General features: G+C 33.7%; 1 protein-coding gene and 1 long non-coding RNA gene across 3 annotated transcripts; one reads left to right on the forward strand and one right to left on the reverse strand.

Moving 5' to 3' along the window:
• Positions 1–5096: 5096 nt before the first annotated feature.
• LOC132641425 (uncharacterized) lies at positions 5097–10240 on the reverse strand. 2 transcript variants are annotated; one of them, XR_009582839.1, is made up of 4 exons: positions 9844–10240; positions 8844–9211; positions 8278–8435; positions 5097–8166 (listed from the first exon to the last, which is right to left on the reverse strand). It is a non-coding gene; the product is annotated as an uncharacterized LOC132641425 (long non-coding RNA). The 2 variants fall into 2 exon arrangements; XR_009582838.1 differs by having other exon boundaries at positions 8844–10240.
• An 11332-nt stretch (positions 10241–21572) lies between these two features.
• Positions 21573–26893, forward strand: LOC132642698 (protein NRT1/ PTR FAMILY 2.13-like). The gene is made up of 4 exons (XM_060359761.1): positions 21573–21759; positions 22882–23099; positions 24577–25136; positions 25717–26893. Exons 1-4 carry the CDS (start codon positions 21603–21605, stop codon positions 26591–26593), a joined length of 1812 nt encoding a protein of 603 aa, XP_060215744.1. The 5' UTR covers positions 21573–21602; the 3' UTR covers positions 26594–26893.
• Positions 26894–27248: the final 355 nt, after the last annotated feature.

Below are 27248 nucleotides of genomic sequence, written 5' to 3' on the forward strand. Positions count from 1 at the left end.
TTTTTTTTGTCATAAAGATTAAAGTAAAATATGTTCCAGCAACCCAATTGAAACATTATGCCAAAATCCAATTTAATTTTCTTATTTCGTTCTAAAAGAATGATAGTTTTATAATATGCATTCTAAAAGATGTGATATAATTGAGGTAAGTTAATGTCCTATTTATTTTAAAAGAAAATGTGCTAAGTTTTAGGAGAAGAAGTCAAACTACAATAGGAATGTAGAATTATTCTTTTCCTTCTACAAATTATTCTTTTCCTTCTACAACACTTTTCTTATAGTAAATCTATCATTCACATTTATACTACTACTGGATTTGCATTTTTCTAAATAAAGGAATTAGTTGGAGAGGAGTTTTTTCAATGGCCTCCGTTGATGGAATATTTTCTATTTTTCCAGAGGAAATCCTTCACAAAATCCTTTGTTCTCTAACAATGAAACAGAGAGCAATAGCCTCCCCAGTTTCCACAAAGTGGCATCGGATTATATCGTCATTTGATGATATCAATTTTGTACGAAAACATTTGTATACAAAACGTGTGGGAAAACTTGCGGCGGACAAAAGTTTCACCGAGCTCTATTTTTTCAATCATAGGAATAATTTCTTCGATTTGTCCCAAGAAATTTTAAATTCAAGATTGTTAACCGTTCTGCATTTAAAAGGTTGCAAATTTAAGGAGCAAGACTTTGGTGATATTAAGGAGTTGTCTACTTTGAAAGAGATATATTTTGATTCTGTTGCTATATCTCCTACAACTTTATGCAGCCTGATATAAATTAACTTAAAAAGGTTCAGGTGAATGGTAGCAGATTTGGGACAATAGAAATAAAAGCTCGAAATTTGCAGGAGTTTCACTTGTTTATTTCATCACCAGCAGCAACAGAGAAACTTGATCTATGCACTTATTCTAACCTACAAGTCCTGGAAATAGATTCTGAATACATTCCCGTCGGATTCCCTCCAGCTATTTCCTCAGCATTCCCGTGTCTTAAATCATGTCCTTGGCAACTAACGCAACAGAGAAACTTGATCTATGCGCTTATTCTAACCTTGTCCTTGGAAACTAACGCAAACTGAATCAGAGGTATGAACATGGCTAAATGATCAATTAATAGCTAAATTAAAAATTCAATTTCCTTTCAGGTTTGATAATTCGTGTTAAATATATATGATTTTGCATTGTCTACGAAGGAGCTAAGATTTTTCGGCAATCTTGGAAGCAACATACGTCCACTTTGTATCAAGCACATAAATTTGGTGATATTCTTTTCATTGCTATCAAGATATGAATTCTTAATTGATGAATTCTTTAGTTACTTCCGTCCGCGGATCATGATAGTAACAGTGATTTCAGCGGACCTAATTAAGTCTAAGTTTATACAGGTACATATTCTGCAATGTTATGATTCCATTGTTCACCTTAATATTTTTCAATATTCACTTCTCTCTTCTTTTTCCCTCTTGCACTGTACTTATGAATTTGTCGGTCCTACTGGATGAACTGAATGTCTGGGAAATGGAACACGGCAAGTGTAATAAAAGTAATAATAGTTACATGTGTTGGCGCTATTTCTTGAAAGGTTTTAAGATGCTCGAAACACAAGGTGTTCATCAAATTAGCTTGGAATTTCAATGGTAATTGCCTCAGAACACATACTTATTCTTTTCTTATTTCTGTTTAACAACAATTCTTTTGAATTAAAAATTTCAATATACAACTTGCTAATTCTTACATAAAACCCAAGAAGTTGGGCCATATTTTCTTATAGGTTAAGTGATTAATAAGTTGTACATGTAATGGAGGTCTAAATGAATCAAGAGGACTTCTGACTTCTATCTACCTCCTCAAATGCACATATGTTGGTGGTGGTTTAGGCCTTCAAGTTGCAAGCCAGATCAATTTTAGCCGAGTTTTATGTTTTATCGCTTGTTATTAATATATATCGGTACATTATGAGTTAGAAATGAATATTTTTATGTTTTCTTATACCTTTTCTCGGGATCAGGACGATTTAGTCCATCTTCAATATCTGAAATCTAAAGTTAGTAATTTCTTTTTAATTGATATCTCATCTGTGTGTTATGAACTAATATCTGGGATTGGTATTTGTCCTTTAAAATGGAGTTTCGGGCAAGTCAAGAAAACAACAATGTAACATGTACATACTCGTACTAGCCTGGAAAAATAAAATCTTATCCGTGCAAGATGACACTCTCTTAAGGGTGCAACACGTTGATCTTACTGCGCTTTTAGCTTATCACTCATTGATCTGTGCAAATCCATCTACTAGCATCATCGTGGACCTGTTTGATCTTGTTCGAGGTGTTGTCGAGTTTCAGCTGAGGTGAACCTGTTGAAAAATAAATAAATATGGTATCTCAACAGGAAATATCCAAATTCATCTTTCCTATATTAATTATTCTTTGATATAGTACTAACGTTTTAGCCTCCGATGGTAACATATTCTTGATCCATGATTAGTCTTTTTAATTTTCCTTATTTTCATTAAATTGCTGCCTCATTATTAGCCTTTTCTAATCATCTTTAATGCCATTAACTTGCCTATAACCGTTGGTGCCCGCCCATACGAGAGGTAGAGGTTTTTCTTTATCCATAATTACTCAAGTCCTTTCCCTTTTGGAGGCAGAAGAGACAAAGGCAGAAGAGACGAACACATATTTTCCTCTTGTGATGTTGAAGTATTAGAGAAACACATTAATACAAATTCTTTCTTCCATGCTACTGTGCTGGATTTAATATAAAAGTAAATCTTTGTTAAATTTTGTCACCTAGTTTTATACTAGAAGAGCTTGTTGAATCCCGTGGGATACACTCCTATACCGGGTGAATATTCTTAAGGACAGTGTCTCTGACACACATCAAGCTTTGAAGAATTCCCTACAGTGTTCATGTTTCATTACTCATATTCACTTTTCAAATTGAACTGATTTTCACTTTACAACGGGTTTTGTACCTGCTTTGTTCTAATTAGCTCCATATTGATGTTTTAGACTCAATTTAGAACGAAAAGTTCCAAAAGAAATTGTATAATTTAGAAGATAATATTCTATTCAATATATTCTTTAAAATAAAATATTATAAGAAGTCGATTATAACAAAATATTAATTAGAATCTTTGCATCTATAAGGCTAAAAAATAAATTCCAAATATAATTTTAAGGCCTCAAACTAAGATTTAGCTTTAGACCCCTAATCCATTGAGACGCCCCTACAAATGACAATGAAATATACGGTCAGAATGAATGCATCTCGGTTTGCACTATTTATTAGCCTAATATGGTATATTTATTGATTTAGTAGGGTCTTGGACTTAGTATGATGTACATGGTATTATATCTAATACGTAGGGACAAATATAAGGTATAAATATCCGAAAATACAAAGTCCTAGATCCAAAATCCAACCCAAAACCTGAAACTTTTTGAAGTTAAAACTAAAATTCAGTTCATAATCCGAAAATCCAAACAACAAAATACTAAAAAAATCAGATTTAGGCTTTGCCCAAACTATGCCCAGAGAGATAATTGTGGAAAATGTTGTTCTGAGGTAAGAGCTACTTGCTTTTATATAACGAGAAAAAAAGAAAAGGTTTTAGTCGTTGATCCTTATATATATACGGTCTAACCCTACAAACATCAAAGAAAACTCAAAACAGTTTGTCATACGCACAAATTCATGACCTCCATTGATGATTTATTTTCTGTATTACCGGATGATATCCTCCAGCAAATCCTCTGTTCTCTTACTCTGAAACAAACAGCAATAGCTTCCCTTGTCTCCACAAAGTGGCGTAACATGATAGCGTCATTGGACGACCACAAATTTGTCCAAAAACATCCTACAAACATATACTGCCTATACTGCTACCGGTATCCGTATACCCTCCACTCTCTTGTCAAACTTCCTTATTTTTATCGTGAATTCAGACATATAATCTTTAAGTTTTTGAAAAAAATTTACATATTTAGAAACTACATAAAAGTATTATAAGCCACAATAATTTTTTAAACAAATTAAAAACTTAATAAAAAATGGGGCCCCAAAAATTTGGGGGCCCAAAGCCATTGCTTTAGTGGGTTTGGCATTGAGCTGACCCTGTCCTTAAAGAGATATTGCCCGTCTACAAATTGGGAAAAATACAAGCAATTTCCTTCCGGATACAACAAAGCCGGTGTTATACCTACATAAGTTTATATATGCTACTTCAAGAGTGTCCTTATATTTATAGAACTAGATAATTAATCCGCGCTTCGCGCGGTTGTGAATAACCTCTTTTGAAACGTAACATTCAATTTTATTTTTCTTATTTCTTGTTACATTTCAGACACTTGCATTTTAGACCTGCTACTTGAAAATTTGTCTGTGTTGTTGGCCAGTGTGTTGAAACCCGCGTAATCGTATAAGATGACGTTACAAAAGTTTTTATTCTGATTAGTTGTTGTTACACTTGAGAGCCCTTGAGTTCAATGAATTATAATCTTGTGATTTATATAAATCAGGATATTCAGCCCACCTACAAATTGGTATTGCATCTTCATAATCTTGTGCTCTATATCAAGGTCTCTCGGTGTATGACGAAGGCAATATAATAGTTTTTCGTACTATTGAACAATCAGAATCACCTCAGATAATAGCATCCATCATTTCAGAAAAAGATCAGCCCTGAGCTTTTATTCTTATGAAAATAACGAATTATTTCTTCGTCCATTGTCACGTAACCATACACTATGTACTGCTGCAATAGTCTATCGGCCTTTAAAAGAGTGTGGCCCTCATTTTTGTTGCATCCTCAAGCAGTAGAATTGTCTCATCGATAAATTTCATGTAACTTTAGTTGATTACATTTGCCAAGAGAATTCCAAGCCTATATCCATCTCCTCCATAAGGGTGTATAAATGGGTAAGTCATAGAAATGAAACTTGAGTGCAAGTCCGTGATTCTTTGGAGTCCATTTTTCCGATGTTCTAAAATAACATCTTACTGGAAGTTTTCATCAGTATGATGACCAATTATTAATCCCAAAACTTCCAAAGCTGTAGGTATATTGTATCGTCGGCCATCCTTTGTCTTGTCCGATAGGAATTGGCGTCGAAACACAGATTCTGGACGTTCGTTACATCTATCCCCTGCGATCCTAAATGATTTTATAAAAATATTGTGCTCGCTATGCACACATTTTTTTCACCACCGTAATTAAAAAACCAAGAACCATTTCAGTTGCTACATACCCTTGAAATTTCAAATAAACAGAGTGCATCAACGCATTAGATAAGCTAGCCACAATTGTTCATAATTGTTTCTACACAACATTACCTATCAATGCGAACCAAGTTTATGAAGATAGGCTGACGGTCTACTGCAATTTCAGCCTCTTCGGACTCTGATTCACTGCAATCTTATAAGAACAACCAAAAAAGGTAATTTTTTCATTGGAACACCATTACAACAGAATAAAACAAAGCTATAATATGCGTAGAACGATTTACCTTCTTGCTCCCAAAGCCAATCTCTCTTACATACAACTTTGGCTCCGCATCTGCCAGTATAGTGGAACTTGAAAATTCCCAATAATTCGATAAGGAAGAAGGTTTCAGCCAGAGAATACACAAAGAGTAGCAAACAGTCCGTCAACTTGAGACTCGCGACCGCCATGTAGTTTAAACTAACCCATGTTAGTACTTTAGGATAAAATATATAGTGGATTATATATGAATTACATCACTCAACTTAAGACTCGCAAAAGTCCAATCTGTGTCCGCAGCCATGGCGGTTGCTTGTCTCTTTGCCTGATTTTATCACAGATCTGAGCCTCAAGAGAAGAATTGGGCGAAAAGACCCTTCAAGTCTTGTGTATTCCCTTTTGTTAGATTAGCCCAGAAATGGCCAGAATGAGGCAACAGATAGATTATGGGAGTTCTTTTGGTAATCCCTCTCTCTGCTTTGCCTATGATTCTCCGGCAAAACGAAAGGAAGAAAGAAAGAAAGAGCCTACCTCAGTTTCTGGGTAATGCATATGCGTGGGAGGAAACAAAACTGAGAAGAAGGGAAATAGAACGAAATTAAAAAGGAAAGGAAATTGAGCGTTTCAGGAATAAAGTGGTGGTGTTTCAGTTATGAATGCCACCTATTAATAAGGAAATAGAACAATACGAATAGACGTATTAGGAGAAATTTAGGGGATATTTTAATGCAAAAATCTAGGAAATTAGATATCACATACACATAAAATTTTACCTTCCCGTTCTTTACAGTCTACACCATGTCCTATTTCAAAATGGGAAGGGAAAGATAAAAGACTATAATTTCTTTCTCCTTGTTTCAAAGTACTATATTTGGTTCTTGTTGCATCCAGTTATTTTGTTTCTTTCATTTTTCTTTGTTTCCATTCTATTCCTATGCTCCATTTATTTGAAGTCGGCCCTTTAAATATAGTAAAAATGTGTTTTCCTTCCAAAATTAGACTAAACATACTAAAACTAAGAGTACTCCCATGTCCGAAAGTTTAAATGCACCACGTACAACGTTTTACCACATTCTTCGATATAACTCTAATAACCAAAAGGCAAAAGAAGAAAACGCAGAAACCACCAGGCGTAAGAGTAAAGAGAAAATATAATTTGCCAGATTTCAATATAGGCTGAAGTACATCTACTTATTATGATATATATGTAACAATCGAAGAACACACCCAAATATTTCTGGGGGAGAATCCTATGTTGCAACTTGTCTGCGGCTCAGCATCTACAACCATCACTTCACCAAAATACTATTTTAAACTGAAGGAGACTTCTCGCGATTTCACTCTTTTGTTGAGATGAACTTTTAAGATGAGCTTCAATGTATGAAGATATTGATAGAAATAAAGTTGGAAGAATTGTATTGTCAAGGTAAATAGTGAAATTGCTATTAGTATATATAGTCTAACCTCCCTGTAATAGCATGGTTGGGTTCGAAATTTTTCAGTTGTAATATACATATAATAGCATTGACATTTAAATAATACTTCGCTGTTATAGGCAAAAAAGATGCATAAAATCTAATTTTTATTTTTAATTGTCAAATTTTAAGCTTAATCACACTTTGTATAAAGGAGGAAAATCGTTTAATGATGAAAATATATATATACTCATATGATGTTTTTTGTCATAAATAGTGTATTAAATGATCAAATACTTAGTCAAAATTTCTACTCTTATTATTGGTAATCATAGATATTCTATTTTATAAAGATGGTTAATTATTATATTACCAAAAAAAGAAGATAGCTGTTATATGGGAGATAATTTTACAAAGAGCGTACTGCTATAAAGTTGGTTGTTGATGTTATAGGTGAAATGCTGTTATAGAGAAGTAAAATATAACATAAAAAAATCGGTTCCAAAAAATCTTAGTTGTTATAGAGAGGTGTTGTTATATGCGGGTGCCGTTATAGAGAGGTCTGGCTGTATCTAGAATATGTATGAGCAAATTTAATTACAACGTCTATGAACAAAGAGTTACATTATACTTAACACGTTTTTTGAGTTCTGACCGATGGAAATCTTCATCCCAGAATTGAGTGCTCCTGGCAGTAAGTGCAAACGTTAATCTGCTAAAAAAAATGATTAAACTTTTACGGATCCCCCCCCCCAAAAAAAAAGAAAGAAGGAGACAAACACATATAAGATACAAAGTAGAAATGGACAGCTTTCAACATAAAGATATAAGGTTTTGTGACAAACCTTATTTTGCTTGCATCACAGCTTTCAACAGAAAGATACCTAAAGAATGTAGGGGAAAAAAGAAATGAAGAAATTTGACCATCATTCAACCTTGAAAAAGGAGTCTATGAGGTACGGTCTGCGTATACTTTAACCTCCCCAGATCCCACTTTGTGGGATTACACGGCGTATGTTCTTGTTATTGTAATTCAAGCATAAATTCTGCAATATGTAAATAAGTTAGTTTATGAGCTAAACTTAACAAACCACTTCTGATAGAGCGTATACAAATGATCTCCGTAAAGGAAGAAGTTGAAAGTCTCTTCTCACAGAATCAAATAAATGAAGCATAGTATTTTGTTGGAGTAACAACTAATTTTGACGTAGTCAATGTATCCCATCGTAATGCTGTAAACTCCTTTTAGCCCTTCATCCTTCACTCTCTGGAGGAAAATATTAGGACTAAATGAGCGAAAACTTGGTATTCAAATAACATGCAACATTCTCATTAGCATGACAACGACTTAAATAATGAATATGTTGATTGTGCTTACTGGTGATCAAACTTGCTTTGAGGAAGTGCCTTCCTGAGAAGATATGTATCTTACATCATAATAATGGCTTTTAATTCTTTTCGACATATACGCCACCATTAATGGATCTAAATGTATATAGTCAAAAGCATATTCCTCAAAGGACGTGTCCTATCACCCTAAGACAGGAAGAGGAAATAGAATGAGGAAGCAGGCCAAGAAGAGAAGTCCACTAAGAAAAGCATCCGGATGTAATTAAAGAGAGGAAATATAAGAAATAACGAAAATGAAATTTCTTGTTAAAATAAATTCTTTTTATAATCGATACCTAAGTTAATATTTCTCTCTAGTTTTTATCACTTGGTAACTCTCATGTCTGTTCCTCTGTAGTTTTATCCTTGTCTTTTCCCAGCTTACAAAACACATTCTACAGCAAAATTAGCATGTGAAAGCAAGAGCTAGAAGTTACATCTAATAACCTTTAGCTGGACGTGTTTCAGCCACATCTATACATAGCACATATGGTAGGATTACCTAATGTCAAAAGGGGAGATAGTACAGAATTACTTGCAGGCTTGATTACTTACTAATTTCATCAGGAGATATTGCATCCCTCAAGGTTGGGAATTTGGAATGCCATACATTATCATCACCAATAGCCAAATGATTACAAATCATTAAAGAATAAAGCTTGACAAAAACTTCAGCTCCCGAAATCTTGGAGCAAGTGATGGCTGGGTCTGATGCCTAAGATCAACCTGTTGTAAGCTACTAATATAGTAACCAGGAAGTGCCAAATGAAACTACAAGGGCATTACCAAGAAGGGTAAGAGCAAAATGCCAAAAGCATTGAGGAAAAGGGAAAAAAAGGAGCACATGTTTACACTGATAAGATACTAACAGAGTATGCAGCAACCTTTAAATGCCTTCCATGTCCACCTCCAAGTAAATCACACTGTAACGAAAGATTTGATAAGTCGGAAATTCAGATAATACAAAGATAAACATACAAATCAATTAACTGATAAAATACTGAACCAGAAAATTCTCATGATTGTCGTAAGTTGTACCGAAATTGAGGAGTTGAGGCAGATTCTCTTTTAACAGGATAAAAATTCCCATGATAGTCAAATCTTGCAATTTTCATAAACACGCGTGTGCACATACTCTCTTTCTCTCTGTCCTCTTCGTGATTCAATGTTATTTTTTTAACTATGTGTAAGCATTTAGATGAACGAACTCAAAGTATAGAGTGCTTCAACATATACGAGAGAACCCTTGTAAGATTTGGTTAAATCCTTATCGGATGCACAATTGTTCTAAATGAAACAGACTTCTATAAACAATAATAGAATGTTGCTTTGGAGAACAAATGTAGAAGAACTAATACTATTCCATATTTCCAAAGGAAAAAAAAAAAAACTTTGAAAACCTACAAATCTTTCTTCACTTCTCTAATACTTAATAGGTCAAGGTTATGGCATGGACTAAAATTTGAAACGGGATGGATAACTAAGAAAGGCAGTTTGAGAAACTATAAAAGATAAACGTACAAATCATTGAATTGATAGAATTAGAATACTGAACCAGGAAATTCCCATGATTGTCATAGGTGTTGTTCCGAAGTTGAGCATGTGAGGCAGATTTGCTTTTGACAGGGCGATTTGAGAAAACAAATTAATATCGCAATAAGGAAATTGTCGTGTTGTATCATCATTTTTCTGAAGTTCCAAAGTAGAACTCAAAGGAATTCAATAAAAACTGTAAGTGAAATTAGGGCAGAGGATAAATTCCTCACAGAGGCCAAGAGTATGCAGCGGTTATGGTGAGCATATTCGGTAAGTGTTTTTCCAAGGATCGGAGAGATATTTGGCCTAAGGTAGACGCCTCAGATTGAAGGATCAAACAACTTTCAACTGCAAGAGACCCATGTATCATTTGTTGCGGCTTTTCTCAAAAGTTTTGTGGGAGCGCGTATTTTTGTTTGCAGGGATTTTGTGTTTTTTCAGAAGAAATTGCAAAAAAAAAAAAGATAAATAGGATTCCTGTGATTTTAGGGCGCCACGTAGGCGGGCCTTTTGCCTGCTTTTATATATATATATATGCTATGATTTGAGACATGACTTTTCAGTGTAGCCATGTCTTTCACGAACAGATGTTTTGTTCAATTTAAGACCTCTATATATTACAAATTATCTAACACTTTCATTCAGGGCACCAAGGGATCATCTAAACACCCTTCGCCAGAAAAGTATACGATATATACAAGGTCTAATTTTTTATGAATAAAAAGTAGATGCTATATTTCCTTGGTTTATTGGTGTGTTTATTTCATCATATATCTCCTTAGTGAAAATCCTGACTCAGCCATTGCTATCTTTAGTATTTTTCCAACAATTTCAGATTATATTTTCATTCATATCCATACTTAATTTTGACAATTCATGCTGTTGAATATCGTTTTTTATTGTCTATGAAGGAGGAAAGCTTTCATTGAGGAAATATTTTGAGCAACATTAAACCACTTCGTATCAAGCACTTTTTTTTTTTTTTTTTTGCTTAAAACTCTTGTCATGGGAACCAAGATATGAATCTCTAATTGATGAGTTATTTAGTTATTTCCATCCGCTGACCATGCAAGTAAGAGTGAATTCAGATGCACTAAGTATAACTTTATACAGGTATTCTGCAATGTTCTGACTTCATTTTTCGCCTTAATATTTTCCGATCTTCACTTGTCTTTCTCCTTCTTTTTTTTCCACTGTACTTATAAAGTAATGAATATGTAGGTCCTATTAATTGAACTGAAAGGCCGGGAAAGGGAAATGGAAAGCGGCAACCGTTATAAATATAGTAATTCCTTGTGTTGGCGTTATTTTCTTGAAAGGCTTTGAGATTCTCGAATCAACTACAACACGATGCGCTAATCAGATAAGCTTGGAGTTCCAATGGCAATTGCCTCATAGCACACATCTGATTCTTTTTATTTTTGTTGAACAACTCAATTGATGTTAAAGGTTACAATATACAGCTTGCTTACAGTATGTTTCTTTAATTTTATTCTACTCTATTAATTCCTTTAATGTATGTATACTTACGAAGCCCTCTTCATGCTTTATTTTAGAAAAACCCCTGTTGGAAAATATGAATAAAGAAGACTGGATTGGAGGCTTGAGACATGTACGAAATGCTTTTCTAAAAACGATATTTGCTCTCTCTCCTTTGCAAGATTGCTATGGTATGCAAATAGTTTTAGTGGATATGACAAGCCTTTGACTTTCTGCACTAAGCAAATAGTGAAAAAATCCTATAGGAAAGCAAAAACTTAAACTTGATCTTTTGGAATTGGAGAAGAAGAAATATTTGGAGAAGGTTTGAGAAGAAGAAATAGTTACTTTACACAGAAAGAAAAGTTATTCGGCAAAGTAACGTTGAAATGGTTTAAGTAGAAAATATTTAATAACCAACACACCCTTTAATAAAAGACACATCCTTTCACTTAATTTTTAAATTTAAAATAATAATAATTATTATTATATTTAAACAAATCCCAACAATCCCCCACTTGTTTAAATATAAAATTAGGAGACGAAGATCAAGTTATGTTCACGTATAGAGTAATGTATCTTTCGATTTGCACATTACCTTAGTACAATGTCGCAAGACGAAATCGAAATCCCATGTAGCATAATAGCTTTGAACATGTTATTCCTTGTGATAACATTGGTGACATTATACGCATAAACATTTCATTCTTGCTTTCCACTCAACATGCTTAACACTTTTATGGCCATGTGGTATCCAAAATTCATGAACATTTATGAAAGTAATTCCACCTGTCAATCGAAGCAGCACCACTTCTATGTTCATATAGGTGAAGTCCTTTCAGCGTCTTTGTCACATTTGAGACACTTGTTCGTTAAACTGAACTTCATTAAGAGTATAGGAACTCAACCCTCTAATCTATGACAACCAGTACTAGTATGTCTCTTAATTTAGTACTGAAACATCCACGTATAAATAACTTGTTGTTACCCTTTGAACCCATAGCTATTGATTTAATAGTGTCGGGTAGGGTTGCCATTATTGGTGGATCTAATTAAGGAGTGTTAATCCAATTGAACTCGAAGTTGTTTCACCAACTCCCTTGCAAGAGGTTTAGTAAATGGATCAGCCAAATTACTTTTTGACTTCACGAATGTGAGAGATAATTCCATCTTTAATTAATTTTGTCACATAATCATGTCGAAGACTTATGTGTCTTGATTTTCCTTTGTATATATGTTATACCCTATTTTAACCGGGGTCAAAATAGTTTACAACATCCGGTTAATTCCGGGGTTATTTAAAGTTAGGGAGTCGCCACCTAATTATCTATGATGAATTAGGACACCTAAATTCATTAAAATTATTTTTAAAGTTAACTCCATTTTAAAGGTCTACGAAACTTAAGATTCTAGGTAAGAGTTCAATTAGTCTAAAGGGAAGGTATTAGGCATCCTTTAAGACCCATTAACAATGGTTAACCGACCGGACTTATGTTAGTTAATTAAGCTAAAAATATGCAAATATGATATCTTAGATATTTGGGAAAATAGTTGGTAAATATTGCTAAAGTTATAAATAGAAATATAAATATGCTACTAATTAAAAATAGGACCTGTAAGAAAAATATAATAATTTTCATGGAAGAAGGCTTTAGATGCTATTTAGAAGTAAGGCTTGTGAAAGACTTATTAGTTAATTAAAAAGTAAGTATTAATATTTAAAATGTTACAGATATTTGAGGAAACACTAATAATGTATATGTTGCAAATAAGATTTAACGTATGAGTAAATAAGGTTTGGCTAATCAAATGAAAGCGAGGAAAGGCCAAATGATTCAAAAAGAAACTAAGAGAGCCTTAACCAAATCAGTTGAAAAATTATCCCTTTTGGCGTGAAAGAGAGAGGCATGATTTAACCTTCAACATTTGAGTTCAAAGATAAGTTTGAAAGCAAGAAAGGGTGATGATATAAAAAATGTTAAATGGGGAGAAATCCTAAATGAATAATTGAATTTTATTCTTAATCCCATTGTTAATTACGAGACTCAACATATAATGAATAACCTAAAGTAGATTTTAAACAATCACACAAGCAAATAGAGGTAAACAAACCAACAAACGGAGCAAACTAGCAGAACATTCAACCCAGTTTTTAATGCTTCTGGTGCAGCTCGAACAGGGAGAAAAAAAAGGGTCACAACAGCCTATGGTAAGCTGCTTGTTCAATAGAGCAAAACTGCGATTTTCGTGTAGGCTTAAGCCTTAGACGCGTCGACCGTTTGTCTAGGAGAGATGGCAACTCATCACGGAAAAAAAAAGCAGCGATAGCAACATTGTTTCGTGAATGTGGCAGCGAGATCGTCGAGTAACTCGAGGACGTTTGGGATTCGAAATTCCCAGTTCATGCAAAGAAAGAAAAGAAAAGAGGAGGAGTTAGAAATGCTTTAATACATCTTAACAATGAAAGAAACATGTAAGCAAATATTGTAATCACATCATCATTCAACACTTAAATGAGAGTAATAGCATTTAGAGGAATGCACTAAGCCACCACCCTTCTTTTTAAGCAAAACAATGAGGAAGAAACTGAAAAAGAGGTACTGATCGGGTTGGTTGTACTCGTACTGGTCAGGTATAAAAGTCGTTCCTTGATTGTATCATAGGCATGTTTACTTGCTATATAGTCTTGATATTTAGTTATGTGGTATATATTGGTATGAGGTTAGTTTACTAATGTGGTAACTGATACCAACTATGTAGGACCAAGGCATAGTTTTTTATTGTTATAGTCTGCTAGTTTCCATATACTAACAAGCATGTGAAGGTTTATATGTTTCATATCTTTACATGAGCAACAAGGGCACCAACAGTTCAAGACATGAGAGATGCAGCACACATAACCTAGAGACTACAGGGAAAGATATCCATCATACTTTCTGGACACAAAGCAGGCAAACCAGCAGATTAGCTTCAACATAAATAAAAAATGACCACTGATAGACATATCCTAACTAGCAGATTAGCTTCAACATAGATCCCTAATAATCTTATCCGATTTGAACAAATAGCAATCGAGCCAAACATGCTCACTTGACCAACATGTCATGTAAACTAGCATTTCACCACATACCTAACTAATCGATAAATACATCGCAAGCAGACATGCCAATCTTCTGATAGTAACAACAAGAAAACATCACACTAATACAAACTTAGCGAAAATGTAAACATAACAGCAACATAACCAAACCGAAACCAAATAAAATAACTGAAGGAGGGAAAGTTACCTTTGTTGGGTACAGTGAACAGGGGTACGAGTCTCGAATCTACACTCGAACGCGATAAACTCGAACTCGAAATAAAGTCTTTCGAATCGAAATGGACCCGAAAAATTATGTATCAGAAGATGTTTTAAAAACCAGATAAAGTCACTTTTCGACTAATGTAAAATTTTAAAGTAAGCCAACGAACCAAAAAAAATCCCCTCCTTTCTTACAGACTTAACGATGTATTTATAGGTAACATTAGGGTTTTTTGAAAGAGGGTCACAGACTGAGATTTAGGGCGGGATTTGAGTATAGGATTCAAATTGAGTCAAATGTACCGTTCAAATCTGAACGTTGAAAGTGCTTTTGAGCAGATGGTCACGTGATTCAACTTCAGTACCCAAAAATGGTTTGATTCTCTGTCAACGACAGAGCTCAGATAAAGCAAACATATGGACAAACTGTGTATGAAAACAGATAGACAGAGGCTGTTCGCAGTTAAAGGGAGGTGTTTTGTCACTGAAAATGGTGAAAGAGTGAGGAGAAGACGACGAGAGAAGAGGAGAAAGGAGAGTGTGGACTTTGCTAAAAATGGAGGGGGAAGAGGAGCCGTGCGTGTTGCACGAAAATGGAGTGGCAATCTGCCATGGTTGAAAGGTGATTAGGATGTTAACTTGAAATGGAAATGGAGAGGAAACGAAGAGGGGGTGCGGCGTCTGTTTGTTGAAGAGCTTAGGGTTGGAAGATGAAAGTGATAAGTGGACCGGGTCGGGTCGATTTGGAGTGGGTATTGGTCTATTCCGGGTAAGAAAGGGTGATGGGCTGATTTGAGTTATTAAATAGCATGGGCTGATATGTTAAAATATGGACTGAGATGAAATTGTTGGGTGAATTGTTAAGGGATGTGGGTTGGACGAATTAACGGGTAGTGGACTGATTTGGGCTATTAATTGGCTGAAAATTGTGGTCATTCTTCCTTCATTTAGTTATTTTTTGGGCTTCTAATTTAATAACCAGTACAATATATATTATATGAAGACCAATAGAAATTAGTATGTAGAAAGTAAAGGATTTAATAAAGTAAAATTAATTTAACGAGTACAAATGCTAAAATGAAACGATGACGAACCATTTAAAATTTGTGATAAAGTAATACTAGTAATGTTGAAGTAAAATAGCGAAAATGAAAGTAGAGATATTAATAGTAGTAGAAATAAAAAATAATAGTGAGAATAAATTATTTAGTTTGTCAATAAATTTAAAAGCCCGCAGAAATAAAAAAGAATAAAGGAGGGACAAAATTGGGTGTCAACAATATATTGCTATATGCTTAAGCTAGAGTAGCTTGACTGTCGCAGTAAATATAAATCAAACTCACACCTTTTGAGATCAATGGATTTCTAAAAGAAATTCCCTCAGCCACTCAGTTTCTTTTCCTGCTTCTGCTAAGGCAACAAATTCTGATTCCAAGGTTGAATGTGTTATGCAAGTTTGTTTCTCAGATTTCCAAGAAATTGCATCTCCTCCCAAGGTAAACACCCAACCAGTGGTGGATTTGTTGTCTCCCAAACTCGATATCCAACTTGCGTCAGTATATTCTTCTAAAATAGCAGGGAACTTTGAGTATTGAATACACAAATCTTTAGTTTTCTTAAGAAAATCGAGAACTCGCTCAATGGCTTTTCAATGATCAATACCCGAATTGCTAGTAAATCTGCTTAATTTAATAACTGCAAATGCTATGTCCGGTCTTGTGCATTGTGTAGCATACATAAGACTTCCAATAGCACTTGCATACTCAATTTGAGCCACAACTCTTCCTTCATTCTTAATTAACTTGTGCTTGGATCAAACGGGGTATTGACCTCTTTTCTGTTTAAGTGATTAAATTTATTTAGCACTTTCTCAATGTAATGAGATTGACTCAATACGTATCCCCCACTATTTCTTTTAATCTTGATACCCAATATAGTATCAACTTGACCAAGATCCTTCATCTTGAATGAGGAATATAGAAACCTCTTCGTTTCTATAATTCCATTCATATCATTGCTTACAATTAACATGTCATCAACATATAAACAAACTAAGACAAAATTATTACTACACACTTTAGTATAAACACATTTATCAGCTATATTATGTCTAAAACCAAAAGATAATATTGCTCTATAAAATTTTTCATGTCATTGTTTAGGGGCCTGTTTTAGTCCATACAAAGACTTGACAAGCTAACAAACTTTATGTTCCTTTCCCCGTGGAACGAACCCTTCAAGTTGTTCCATATAAACTTCCTCATCGAGATCACCATTTAAGAATGCCGTTTTGACATCCATTTGATGAACATGTAAATCGTAAATAGATGCTAAAGCAAACATAATTCTAATCGAAGTTATTCTTTCTACGGGTGCATATGTATCAAAACATTCAATTCCTTTTTTTTTTTTGTCGAAATCCCTTAGCTACTAACCTAGCTTTGTAGGTATGTAAAGTCCCATCGGTATGGTACTTTCTTCGAAACACCCACTTACAACTGATAGGTTTAGAAGTTGGAGGCAAATCAACAAGTTCCCAAGTGTGATTTGACATTATTGAATCCATTTCATCTTTAATAGCATCTTTAGAAAAGGCTGCATCTCTAGAAGCCATAGCTTCTTTATAAGTTTTAGAATCGTCTTCCACTTGAAGAATAATTGGAATTGTACTCACAACTATATCTCTATTACCTTCAACAAGATTAAAATAAATACGTTGAGAGTCAATCTCATTTGATCCAAGTATTTTAGCCTTTCGATCTCTATTGCTTCTCCTTTGTTCACTACATTGATTATTAACCTTTTGTGAACTAGATTGCTCAACAATCCTTTGAGATGTTTCTTCTAATGATGTACCAGTTGATGAAGATTGGAATCTTTTACCTAAGGTTAAAAGATATTCAAAAAATTCCACATCTCTAGATACAATAATTATATTTGACTCTAAATTAAGAAGTCGATAAGCTTTGCTATTTGAGGCATAACCTACAAATTCACACTTGATCCCTCTAGGACCCAACTTGGTCCGATTTGGATCATTATTCTTGCAATATGCAAGACACCCCCACACTTTATAATATCCTATATTAGGCTTCCTTGCCCTCCATAATTCATATGGAGTAATCTGATTTTTCTTCATAGGAATCCTATTAAATATGACATGTAGCAAGAAGGGCTTCTCCCTACAAATTAAATGGCAATTCAGTATGTAGCAACTAAACATTAATCATTTCTAAATAAGTTATATTCCTTCCTTCTGCTAAACCCTTCTGTTGAGGAGTGCGAGGAGCAGAACATTCATGAATAATACCATTTTCTTCACAAAAAAGCATTAAATTCTTTAGGAAAATATTCTCCTCCTCTATCAGCTCTTAAGACTTTAATTCTTTATCAAATTCCACTTCGGCCTTATAATTCTTAAAAGTATTAAAGGCTTCATCTTTGTGTTTCAACAAATATACATAAGTATGTCTAGAACTATCATCAATAAAAGTTATGAAATATCTATTTCCTCCTCTTGTTAGCATGCCATTTAACTCACATATATCAGAATGAATTAAATATAAATTTCTTTCAACACTTTTAAAAGGCTTCTTAGTCAGTTTAGATTTAACACATAATTCACATTTTTTAAATTCATTCAAGTCGCATGAAATTAATCCACTTTTAACCATTCTTTTCATAGTACTTAGGCCAATATGTGCTAATCTATAATGCCATAAAGAAATTGAATCTAACATATATATAGAAGCATCATTCTTATTATTAATAATAAAATTATCGGTTACAGACAACTTGACCATTCCATCAGTAGAATAGACTTTTCCAACAAAGACACCATTTCATGATACAATTAGTTTTCCTAATTCAATTACAGATTTAATACCCGGTTTGTCCAAAAGTACCCCACTAACAAGATTTCTATTCATATCGGGAACATTTAAGACATTGGTTAGAGTAACCATCTTGCCCGAAGTAAATGCAAGTTCAACATTTCCCTTGCCAAAAACTTCGGGACCTTTCTTCATTTCCCATTTGAACCTTCTGCTCATCAGTAACTTCTCTGTAAGTCTTGAAGAGGGACTAGTCATAGCAAACATGAACAGTGGCACATGTATCATACCACCAATCAGAAACTTTGCCTTTTATGGCGTAGATCTCACTCACAGTAGCAACAATCTCTTCATTTTCTGTTGTCGAATTCACTTCTGATTTTTGGTTCTTTCTAAATCTGCAATTTCTAGCATAATGGCCAGATTTTCCACACAAAGCAACCTCCTTGGTTGAACTTCTTGAATTTCTTTTCATCTTTTTTAGGACCAAGAGAAATTCCTTTACTTTGCTTTTCTTTGTTGAATTTTATTGAGGGCTTATTCAAAGCACTAGCTTTGTTATTGCCATTATAAGAATTTTCATTCTTATCTCTCTCCCTCGATTCCTTTTCGATTTGAATGTGCTTTTGAATTTCTTCCAAAGAAAAGTCTTTAGAATCATGAAGAATTTTCTTCCTATATCCTTTCCAAGATGGTGACAATTTGTTAAAATTGCTCCAACTTGAAAAGATGCAGGAAGTTCAATTCCCGCAACCCTTAACTGATTTACTATAACCTGCAATTCATGTACTTGTGCCAAAATAGGCATGTCATCCTTAAACTTGAACTCAAAATACTTAGAAACAAGAAACTTTTTGATATCTTCCTCCTCGGCTTTGTATTTGAATTCCAAAGCATTTCAGATTTTCTTTGCCGAAGGTTCAACAGTATGGAGATCATAAAGACGATCAAAAAGTGTGTTAAGAATGTGACCTCTACACATGAATTCATCTTCCTCTCTCTTTTCCTTTGTGCCTTAAGTCTTCAAAATCACCATCCTTTGGTGGAGGAATTGGGGTAAGACTTGAATCAAGCCCATAAAAAATCTTCAAAGCAGTCAACATAAACTTCAATTTGTCCCTCTATCTTGTGAAATTTTTGCCTTCAAAACGATCAAGACGGACAAAATCTTGGTTCATAATTTTGATTGTGTCAGAATCCATGATAAGCAACAAAAAAACAAATTCCCTTTTACTGTAGACCCTTAAGGCCTGTTTGGAAAGCCACCCAGGTAATTGGAATTGGGTGTAATTACACAGTTTGACTTGTTTGTTTGACCAGGTAATTACACAGTTAGGTGAGAATTGGGTGTAATTGAGAGGGTGTAATTACACTCTCCAATTCTCAAAGAGGAGGGGGGGGGGGGGGGGGGGGGCGCTGAGAATTGGGTATAATTATCATTTATAAAGGCACATATTTTTTAAATTTTAATTTTAATTTTTTTTATTAATTTTATTTTTAAATTAAACTAACTGTGTAATTACATTTGTGCAACCAAACAACACGCTTGTAATTACACTGTAATTATATTATGACAAACAAATACGTCATTGTAATTACAATACTGTGTAATTACTAGGTTGTGTAATTACTAGGGTAGTAATTACACCAATTCCAATTACCAGGTGGCTTTCCAAACAGGCTCTTAAAGACCAAAACAGAAAATTAAGGTTTGTTGGATGATGGCAGTAAAGGAAAATTAAGAATAAAAAAATTGGTGTTCAATGGTATGAGTCTAACAGTAACCAGTGAAACCAAAAAATGACGGGATTGACCAACCAAATTGTTCTAGAAAGAAAAATTAACACCTAGCAAACTAGGAAAGGAGGAATTAAGATAAAGCAATTTTTTTCTTCTGCCAACAAACACGACCAAAACTTCCAGTAATATATCCAAACAAAATAGAAAAAAATCTTCTACTTCCTGAATAAGTTTTGTACTCCCGAAAAATTCTACTACTACAGATTGTCAAAAAACTTCACCACACTTCACCAAATTTTCAACGCAGCAAAAGAAACGAATGCCCCCAAACCAAAATAAAATATCGTTTTTAGAATGTTGGAAAATATAAATAAAGAACATTGGATTGGAGGCTTGAAACATGTACAAAATGTTTTTTAAAAAACGATATTTGTTCCCTCTCCTCTGCAAGATTGCTATGGAATTTATGCAAATAGTTTTAGTGGATATGACAAGCTTATGAATTTTTGCACCAAGCAAATAGTGAAGAAATTCTATTGGAAAGCAAGAATTTTGTAACTTGATCTTTTGGAATAAGAGAAGAAGAAAGATTTACTGAGAAAAAGTACTTTTTATGGAGAAGAAAAGTTACGTTAGAAATCAAAATAGTAGACTTTAAATAGAATAAGTGATAATAATGAAAGGACACATTCTTTTATTTAAAAGGCATGTTTTCTTTTAAAAATTATTTAATTTAATTTAAACAAATTTCTAACGGTTGTAACACCATTTCAAATGGCAAAATGCATTTACTAATGCATCCCTTTTTAAATAAATGGCTTAAATTATAACCAGTAACCACCAACTATATCAAATTGTTTTACCACTAGCTAGCCAGACTAAAATTAATTATAACCACCAACAATATCAAGTAGTTTTCTACTCAATTGTAAAGCCATAATTTTATTAGGAGAAATTAATTTTATATAAAAAAGTAAACATATTAAGAAGCAAGACAAAAAATAAAGGCTTGGTCACTATTACCCCATAAATATATTTCATTTTGTAACTGGTCATGTACTATATTTTGCATACTGACTTATACTTAGCTACTAAAAAATATTTGCAATAAACTTTTAGGTAATCTGATGATAGTATAATTTTTTTATAATATCATTGTATGTACGAGTTAATTAAGTGCAAGCTAGAAAAAGTGGTCTAAAAATCAGTCTACCTTACTCAGCATACGTCAGCCACACAATCAATTATCTCTCTATGTTGTACCTTCCAGATGTCTAAAAACCATACACGCCATTGAATTCTCACAACAATGCATGTAATTGTCTGATCAGTTCAGTCTATAAATACTAAGATGAAGTAATCAATTGAAAGAAGAAATTGTAGTAGTGTTATAACTCCTAGGGAAACACAAAGAGATCATTAATTATGGAGGACAAGAAAAATAATAAGTCTTCATCATTATCCTTCCCTTCGCCGGAAAATGGTATGTACGACGAGGAAAAACAGAGCTCACGCAGTGATTCTCCGGCCAAAACATGCCGGAGAAAGCCTGGTGGATGGAGGGCTATGCCTTATGTTCTAGGTGACTATCATCTTAATTCTTAGTTTCCTTACAAAAACTCTTGTCTTTTTTTTTTTTATATAACGCTGTATTCAGGTCAACTTACACTAATCTCAATTCTTTTATCAGATACCAGCTCATATGCCGAACAGTGGCATACGTAGCTTAGTGTGTGCCAAACAGTGGCATACGTAGCTTAGTGTGTTCAAAGGGTTCAAATGAAGCCACTCATTGAAAGTTACACTATATATATATATATATATATATATATATATATATATAAATTGTTGTATCACCTGAATAGTTAGGTGTATTCACTCACGATGTCAATTTGCATTTTTTCTAATTTCTTTTTTAGAATTTCTGACTTCACTTTAGAGTACTTTCTCTATTCTAATTTATGTGACACTTTTCGTTTCCTGAAATTCAAACTGTATAAATTTTAATCAACATTTTAAGATGTATTTTTCACCAAATTTATATGAGAAAAGTTACAAATTATAGTACTTTTCATGTAGTTTTCAAATATATAAATTTTAATCTTAAAATATTAATTTAATCTAATCCAATTTAGCTTTAAAGTTTAGTCAAATTTACTCTCAAAAAGCAAAAAGTGCCACATAAATTGAGATGGAGAGAGTATTATTAATGACTCTACGTCTCTGCCTACCAAAGGTTAAGCAGATTGAAAAAAAATCACTTGTGGCTTTTTGGTCGGTGTTGATCTTTAAAATTTCAAAAGCTTCTTTCTAAAACCAACCCCATCTCAGTATCGACTCAATAGAATTAGTGGCCTAAAATTAAATTTTAAGAAGAAGTCTTATTTAATAAAATTAGTTTTTATGTGCGGCACACGTGCAATCTGGTGCGGCACATGGCACATGGCACACACGTGCATCTCAAGTTAAACATGCTTGTTAAGTTTGTTTTAAGTAAGTTAAGTGCATACACCGAAAATTTTCAAATGACAGCTAATAAAATGTTAAAGTTTCTTTGAGTGGACGGTTTTCTTTTTAACATATTTGACAATTGACAAGTGTTGAAGGAATTGTCACATTTGTTTTCAGATGTAAACACGTAGTCCTTTTGGCAGGTGAAGTTAATGTTGGGTTATTAATACGTTTTGTTGTTATTTTTTGGCAGGAAATGAGACATTTGAGAGGTTGGCATCAGTAGGACTATTGGCAAATTTCATGCGGTTTTTATTAACAGTGTTTCATATGGACCAAGTGTCTGCCTCCAACGTTCTTAATATTTGGTCTGGAGTTGCTAATTTCATACCATTGCTCGGTGCTTACATTTCGGATGCATATATCGGTCGATTTTGGACTATTGCTTTTGCCTCCGTTTTTGAAATGATGGTACGTATTTCTCTAATTATTATTACTCAGCTACTTCCTCCGTCTCAAAATATTTATCGTCCTTATTAAAAATACTTGTCTCAAAATATTTATCGTTTATTTAATCAAGACAAAATTAAGTAATTTTTTCCCATTTTACCCTTGTATAGGTTCTCACCGTTGATAGAGTAAATATTATTGAGGAGAGACTACTTGAAATATGTTAAGAGGGTAAAATAGTCAAAATATACCCTTATAAATGTTTTTTAAAGGACGTGTAAATGAAAAATGTATAAATATTTTGAGACAGAGGGAGTACCGTATAGTAATGCCTTGGTACTATTATCTCGTACTGTAACATTTATTTCATGGGTTCCTGGGCTTTTGTTAAATTGTTACGTTGCTTCATTAATACCTCATTATTTGCATTTTTCAAAGGCTATGTTGAGATAATGTGACATATGCACTATATATATTTTTCTGATATACGAGGGGTCAAACTAACCATTTTCAGTATGCATTCAGACATAAAGTTTTTAATGTTTTTGAAAAAAATGCTCATATTAATAAATTACATAAAAAAATACTATAAATCATAATAATTAGCAGTTTAAAATCTTAACAAACTGTTACAAAAACAATAAGGTCTTTTTGCCACACTATTTTGGTCACAATGGCCTAAGTGGGGTAAATTCATATGACTATTTAGGTCAAATTTAATAATTTATGCTTACTTAATGTCATTTCTATTTTTTTTTCTCAAAGTTTATCTTAATTTAAAATTGTACAATAGAGGTTATGATAATTTTTACATAAGTGTGACCAAATTTGAATCAAATTGGTGTAGCAATTTAACAACTCTCTTTACAAAAATATGGTGAAAAAAAGCATTCTTTTGACTTTTCAAGTAGTAACTAGGATACATAAAGTGGAATAAAGGGAGTAATATTTACTTTATATTTTTTCTCAAATTATATCATCTACGCATATAATTTTTCAACGAAGCGATGAGCGATGACGAATGGCATTCTTTTGCTTTTCGGTGTGGCTAGGGGTATATATCGCGCAAACCCAAAAAGGAAAAAAAACCTTTGCAATTACTAAAATTGTTAAAGTATGCTTTTTATTTAGGTTGAGACACGACGCTCAATCTCCTTTATCACTATATAATTGTGTTTCTTTCGTGTAGCTTTGGTCAATAGCTCCTGCTAGTATCAGTTAAAGATATATGTACCGTTAGCTTCAAAAAATTATTACACAATTATGAATTTTAACATGTGCTGGCAGGTTAATTATCATTTTTACAGAATTATTGATTACTTATTTTAGACATTTGTTGTAATAATCATTTTATAAGTGACTTAGTAATGTAAATAGTTGTCTCAATATCAAAATTAAACTCTATATGTTTTCATGTAAAATTATAGCTAATTTCACTCAAATTCTCATATTACCGATTAATACTTATCATAACGCTTGTTTGCTTTTATTTTAACAGGGAATGTTGACATTAACCTTCATACCTTGGTTACCTCAGTTGCACCCTCCTACTTGCAAGGGCCAACAATGCAAGGGGCCTAACAAATCACAGATGGGCTTTCTAGTTATGGGCCTAGGATTTTTGTCCATTGGGTCTGGTGGAATAAGGCCTTGTAGCATCCCATTTGGTGTGGACCAATTTGACTCAACAACAGATGAAGGAAGAAAAGGAATTGCTAGCTTCTTTAATTGGTATTACACTTCATTTACAGTGGTCCTGATTATTGCACTTACTCTTGTGGTGTATATTCAAGATTCTGTGAGCTGGGTAATTGGATTTGGCATCCCTACTGTGCTCATGTTCTTGTCTCTCATTTTATTTTTCATTGGGACGAAAGTGTACATTTATGTGAAGCCCGAAGGGAGTATTTTCTCGAGCATCATTCAGGTTTTTGTCACGACTCACAAAAAACGCAAGCTTAAGTTTCCAGATGAGCATGAGAGTAACAAGATCTTTTATGATCCACCGATACCAAAAGGGTCCATCGTGAAGAAACTCCCTTTAACCAATAAGTACAGGTGATGCATCTCCTGCAATTTAATTTATTGGCTTGACAATTTATTTAATTGTTACTTAGATTCAGCCTATCAAATGTTTTTTAAATTATGAAAGTTGTTAAAACTTAACATTGACGTAGACTAATGGAAATGACGAGATGCACGTGCAGCGCACTAGATGCACGTATGGCGCACGAGATGCACGTGCAGCGCCGAAATGCACACGTGACACATGGAGAAGCTAGTTTTATGAATATATTTGAGATATCTTATTAAGATTTGTCTTTAGGCCACCAATTTCATTGAGCCGCCCCTGATTAACTATTTCTAAACTAATGAGTGCAATAGGAAAAATAATACTCCATTAGCTCAAGTAAAAATAATATCATCACTACAATTAAAAGACTACTCAAAAGCTAACTCAAATTAAATGTTAATAGTAATAAGGCGAGTAATCTACTATAGTTGGTTAAATTACATTAAGTATTATATATGTATAACTTAAATTCTGTCTATATTGAGTTAGCATACTCTCGTTCAAAATTAATAATTATCCAAGTTAGATATTCTAATTCTCACTTAATATACTATTTTTACTCAGGTCCTTGAACAAAGCAGCTATAGTGATGGAGGATGATGTTAACACTGATGGAACTAGTTCAAATAAATGGAGGCTATGCAGTATTCAACAAATAGAAGAAGTAAAATGCCTTCTCAAAATAATCCCAGTTTGGGCGACAGGGATCATTTGTTTCACAGCCGTGGCACAACAAGGGACATTCACAATGTCACAAGCTTTAAAAATGGACCGTCATCTTGGCCCCAAATTCCAAATTCCAGCTGGTACCCTCTCTGTTATATCAATGATCACTGTAGGAATATGGCTCCCTATCTACGACCGACTAATCGTGCCATCCATCAGAAAAATCACTAAAATTGAAGGTGGGATCACATTGTTACAAAGAATTGGAATTGGCATGGTTTTTACAATTTTGTCTATGGTTGTCGCGGGGTTAATTGAGAAAGTGAGAAGGAATTCAGCTATAATGCATAATAGTTCGGACGGAATTGCACCTATTACAGTCATGTGGTTAGCACCACAACTAATACTTATGGGATTCGCTGAGGCTTTTAACATTATTGGCCAAATTGAGTTTTACAATAAGGAGTTTCCTGAAAATATGAGTAGTGTGGCTAATTCTCTGCTTTCTTGCACAGTGGCTGCTGCAAGTTATTTAAGCAGTTTATTAGTGAACATTTTGCATACAACTACAGGGGGACATGGACATCCAGATTGGTTAACAAAAGATATTAATGCTGGTAGAGTTGAGAACTACTACTATCTTATTGCAGGATTAGGAGTGCTGAATTTGTTCTACTTTATATATGTAGCTCGTCGATATCAGTACAAGACTAGATTAGTTGTTGATGACGGAATTAAGCCTGATGTTCATGAACTTCATGACATGAAGTATTAAGTTGAGAACTACTACTATCTTATTGCAGGATTAGGAGTGCTGAATTTGTTCTAATTTATATATGTTGCTCGTCGATATCAGTACAAAACTAGATTAGTAGTTGATGACAGAATTAAGCCTGATGTTCATGAACTTCATGACATGAAGTATTAAGCAACTTGTTTAGTTGCATAGTAGTGCATGATTAGTATATACTAGAAGTACTTAGTTTATTATAGGATATGCCTAAGTTAAAAGTCCAGGTTTAGATTAGAGATGTATCAACGTGTACAAATTCGAGAATAAGGGATGACAAATTGATCTGATGAAAAGTAAGATATGTTTTTTTGTATTGGCCTCCGTTTATTGGTTTTCTTTTTCTATTCTTGTTTTTGTGATGGAGTGACAATAGACTAATTCCGGAATGCTGCCAAACATTTCTACAATTGACATGTGCGACACACGAAATGCACGTGCGACACACGGAATGCACGTGCGGTGCATGCAGAAGCTAGTTTATTAAATATAGGATATGCCTAATTATAATTGACTTCTTGGAGAAGTTCAGATGTTAGATGAGAGTTATATATGAACTTGTACAAATACGGGAATAAAGGAGGAAAATTGATCTACCTAATAAAAAGTATGATATGTTTTTGGCATACTTAGTATTGCT

This window comes from Lycium barbarum, chromosome 5, assembly GCF_019175385.1.
Source record: "Lycium barbarum isolate Lr01 chromosome 5, ASM1917538v2, whole genome shotgun sequence".
Taxonomy (NCBI): domain Eukaryota; kingdom Viridiplantae; phylum Streptophyta; class Magnoliopsida; order Solanales; family Solanaceae; genus Lycium; species Lycium barbarum.